General features: G+C 45.6%; 1 protein-coding gene across 3 annotated transcripts in view; it reads left to right on the forward strand.

The window, feature by feature from the left end:
• The first annotated feature begins 1105 nt into the window (after positions 1-1105).
• Positions 1106-5278, forward strand: part of LOC311071279 (calcium-independent phospholipase A2-gamma-like) — a 24621-nt gene continuing 20448 nt past the window's right edge. For 2 of the 3 annotated variants that reach the window (XM_084095579.1, XM_084095577.1), the window contains exons 1-3: positions 1106-1249; positions 2008-2092; positions 2184-3502. In XM_084095579.1, the coding sequence (XP_083951705.1) occupies positions 2288-3502 (1215 nt within the window). In that variant the 5' untranslated portion in view covers positions 1106-1249; positions 2008-2092; positions 2184-2287. Of the gene's footprint in view, positions 1250-2007; positions 2107-2183; positions 3503-5278 lie in introns of all 3 variants that reach the window. The other variant, XM_084095578.1, reaches the window with a different exon arrangement.

Genomic DNA, 5278 nt, shown 5'->3' on the forward strand with positions numbered 1-5278 from the left:
CCATTATTTATTAATAGCCTACAAGTCTGCTGTCTGAATGATGATCAAACATGTACTGATGAGTTTAATAGATTATTCTAACAATTCCATAACATTTATCTTTGGAGTTTTTTCTAAGAATTTCTACTAAATCAAAACTTATTCTCTCCTTTTTGAGATTTTGGATCATTTCCTTCCTTTTTCCCTCATATTTTTTACTGGCATGAAGTTGGTTTGACGTTGGACGTTCGATATTCGCATATTTAGGGACCGTCTCAAAATTACATGCCACATCGGTATAAATGTTTCTAACTTCAATAGCATTTGAAGACAATGATTTACAGTCCTAAAACCAACTGTACATTGTTCACCCAGGTCTCATGTATGATGCACACCTTTTAGATTTTTTAGATTTATGACAATAAACTGTTAAATCATATGCAAATATCGCTATGTATTGCACTACTGTATGGGATAGTATAGTGTGTGAGTCAAAAACTGACATGTCTTTATTCTTCTTTTCTAATAGCACTAAATCTACTTTCACTTCAGGTATTATCCAAGGTGGCACTACTGGTAATGGTACTGTAGGACTAATTTTTAATTCAGTTAATTTGAACTCTGTTGCCTTTTTTAAAACTGTCCATCCAAAGCTTTTCGTCTCCCTCTTCTCCTTTTCCCAACAACACAGGTTGTCAATTCATTAAGTGAATTTATTCATGTTGCTTATTACAGTGTGAATATTGAGAATTATAGTAAATGACTGCACCTTGTGATATAAAATGAAATAAAATGTATTTATGAATAACGTGGAGGAAAGTCACGTGATCATCTGTGTGTTTTCTTGAGGAACAGCTCCATCTGCTGGTCATTCATGAGTTCATCATGACAGTTATATATTTTATCATCTTCTATTACGCTATCACACAAAGCGATTATTTCAGATCAGTATAATGAATTATAAATTATAATTAATTATTATAAAACATTAATTATAAAGAATTTGTAGCGAAAAGCACGACTCAGTGCTCACTTTATTTATCTGAGTCTACAGCTAACGGGTGACAGTTCAACCAATCAAACGCTCTGTTGTGTAGCACGTGACTGATTGCGGAAGTGCGCGCGGAGGGTCGCGCTGTGTTTATCAGATGTTCTTTAGTGTCGAATGACCCGTAAACAGCAGCACACCACCATTAACCAGATAACTTTAACACTTTTACTAGTACAACCGACAAGCAAACATTCGTTATGAGCGTTTAACCCACCACAGGTATGTTGTCATTTCAGTGTTTCCTCAGAATAACTTCAGTTTGTCGCGTGACCCTGTCCAACAGTCCCATATTTACATTCAGACTCATATTTCATCTTTCATATCTGATCTGGATAGACATGAATGTTTTATTACATATTACAGATGCAATGTCATGTTCATTTCTAATAAACAGACACCGCAAATTGTAGTTTATGAAGTAATAGGCTATGTGATTAAAATGGCATGATATTAGAATAATATTGTCATAAATCTCATATATATTAAGATATTGTTAAGAGCAAACGCAAATCTAAACAGTGTTTTTCACTAATTATTGTTGTTGTTACCTAGAACGTGCTGTCATTCAGTTATTTTATTTCATACTAAAGGAGATTCATAATCATAATTTATTATTGTTATGCTATCTATACTATTTAGTGGAAACGATAGTGAGATTAAATCTAAAACTACTCAAGATCATGGACAGGTTTAGATATTATTTTTATGATTTAACACATTTACCCAGTTTCTCATCACTACAAGCTGATATATTATACAGATATTAAAATACTTATACAACACCAGTCATATCTGTTGATTCAAATAATAATCTGAGTATAGTATTACAGTAATAAACACTTTGCCTTATTGTCATGAAAATAGTGCTTAAATGGCTTGATTTGATATTAGGGTAAAATATGTATGGAAGCTTATTTCTGCCACAGAATTAAAAACAAAAAATGATTTGTTGATAATTATCATTATGTATTTTAAAGGTGCAGTGTGTAATGTTTAGCGGCATCTAGTGGTGAGGTTGTGAATTGCACCCAACAGAAGTTACGGTGGCCGACAGGAAGTGATGTAAGTGACCTAAGGTAATAAAAACATAACGGTTCATTATGAAAGGTCTTGAAAACATAGTTATGATTATGATGTGCATTTCTGTCAGCAGATCCTCCTGAATATTACACAGTGCAGCTTTAAGTGAGAGTAAGCTGATGTGGTTCGCAGGCGTCTGATGGGAGCCGAGGCCCGCTGACCGGAGGAGCCGTGAGGATGACCGTGGTGTGGCTGCTGGACTGCCTGTGCCACAGACCGGGGTGTGTCACCGTTGCCCTCTGCTGGTCCCCGCGGACGAACCCCTTCTATAGGCCGCAGCTCAGGAGGTTCTGGTTCTGCCGGGTCGGGCCGTACGCAAACACCTGCGCCTTCAGCACGTCGCCGCGGCAGGAGTCGGCGGATCTGAGGCGTCGCTCGTATCGTCTGCGCGCCGCTCTGGACTCGGTTCGGAAAGCAGTGAGCGGGAAGCGAGTGGAGATTCTGTCCCGACTCAAAGCTGTGAAAGTGAAATCAACACCCCCTCTTTTATCACAGGCTCCGCCCTCTGCACCCAAGGCTCCACCCTCCACATACAAGGCCCCACCCACTTCATCTCAAGCTCCACCTCCTGCACTTGCTGCTACGCCAACTAAGATTCAAGAACAGAAGGAGCGCGGAGTGACCGAAACAGCCCTGCCCACTCAACCTCAGGCTCCACCCTCCACACACAATACCCCACCCACTGCACCTCATGCTCCGCCCTCCACACACAAGACCCCACCCACTGCACCTCATGCTCCGCCCTCCGAACTTGCTCCTAAAGCAACTATGATCCAAGAACAGGAGCGTGAAGGGATTGGAATATCCCCGCCCACATCACTTCAAGCCCCGCCCTCCACATACAAGGCCCCATCCACTGCACTTCAAGCCCCGCCTTCCACAGACAAGGCCCCGCCCACTGCACTTCAGGCACCGCACTCCACACTCAAGGCCCCGCCCACTGCACATCAAGCTCTGCCTTCTTGTGTTTTTCCGGCAGCTAAGATTCAAGAACATGAAGCAGCCCCGCCCACTACACCTCAGGCCCCGCCCCCCACTCAAACCACACCCCTCTTCCACCCGTGGTCTCTCAGCACTCATCTGGGCGAGACCTACGACTATCTGTCCCACCATATCAACTCTTACTTCAGAGGCTACGCTGATCAAGCTGTCGCTCCACCCACGTCCTCTCGCCCCGAAACCCCGCCGTTCTCTCTTGCCAACTACATCACCACATCAGCGCCGAGCGTACAAGCCTTCGTGGGGAACTACATCAGCCCTCTGGTTCCCCGCTTCCGATCGGAGGCCAGAAGAGTGTCGACGGAGGCGGATAAAGCAGAAGAAGCGTCCAAGAGCAGAGACTGGAGCGCTGAGGAGGAGAGAGCCAGACGCCTGCAGATCCAGAGAGACAAGGTGTGTGTGAGAGAACTCTCTTATTCACAAAGGGGACAGGTGAGACAAACACACACACAGGTGTGAGACACACACACAGGTGAGACACACACACACACACAGGTGTGAGACATACACACACACACAGGTGTGAGACACACACACAGGTGAGACACACACACACAGGTGAGACAAACACACACACAGGTGTGAGACACACACACACAGGTGAGGCAAACACACACACAGGTGAGACACACACACACACACACACACAGGTGAGGCAAACACACACACACAGGTGAGGCAAACACACACACAGGTGAGACACACACACACACACACACACACAGGTGAGACACACACACACACACAGGTGTGAGACACACACACACAGGTGAGACAAACACACACACAGGTGTGAGACACACACACAGGTGAGACACACACACACAGGTGAGGCAAACACACACACAGGTGAGACACACACACACACAGGTGAGGCAAACACACACACACAGGTGAAACAAACACACACAGGTGAGACAAACACACACAGGTGACACACACACACAGGTGAGGCAAACACACACAGGTGAGACACACACACACACAGGTGAGACACACACACACAGGTGAGACACACACACACACAGGTGAGATACACACACACACACACAGGTGAGACAAACACACACACAGGTGAGACACACACACAGGTGAGGCAAACACACACACAGGTGAGACACACACAGGTGAGACACACACACACACACACACACACAGGTGAGACACACACACACTTGAGACAAACACACACAGGTGAGACACACACAGGTGAGACACACACACAAAGGTGAGACACACACAGGTGAGACACACACACACACACAGATGAGACACACACACACAGACACAAAGGTGAGACAAACACACACAGGTGAGAAACACACACACACACACACAGGTGAGACACACACACGCACAGATGAGACACACACACACACACAGGTGAGACACACACACACACACACACGCACAGGTGAGACACACACACACACACACACGCACAGGTGAGACACACACACACACGCACAGGTGAGACACACACACACACACACACACACACACACACACACACAGGTGAGACACACACACACACACACACACTCACACACAGGTGAGACACACACACACAGGTGAGACACACACACACACGCACAGGTGAGACACACCCACACACACACAGGTGAGACACACACACACACACACTCACACACAGGTGAGACACACACACGGCAGGTGAGACACAAACACACAGGTGAGACACACAAACACACACACACACACACACACACAGGTGAGACACACACACACACACGCACAGGTGAGACACACACACAGGTGAGACACACACACAAACACACACACACACACACACACACAGGTGAGACACACACACACAGGTGAGACACACACACACACACAGGTGAGACACACACAGGTGAGACACACAAACACACACACACACACAGGTGAGACACACAAACACACACACACACACACACACACACACACAGGTGAGACACAAACACACACACACACACACAGGTGAGACACACACACACAGGTGAGACACACAAACACACACACAGGTGAGACACACAAACACACACACACACACACACACACAGGTGAGACACACACACGGCAGGTACAGTACACGCCCCTCCCTCTACAGGAACTCCACTGTACTGATGAACATCTGATGTGTGTATAAACAATTAAATTCCACAT

The sequence above is a fragment of the Abramis brama genome, assembly GCF_963993115.1.
Source record: "Abramis brama genome assembly, chromosome: 20".
Taxonomy (NCBI): Eukaryota; Metazoa; Chordata; class Actinopteri; order Cypriniformes; family Leuciscidae; genus Abramis; species Abramis brama.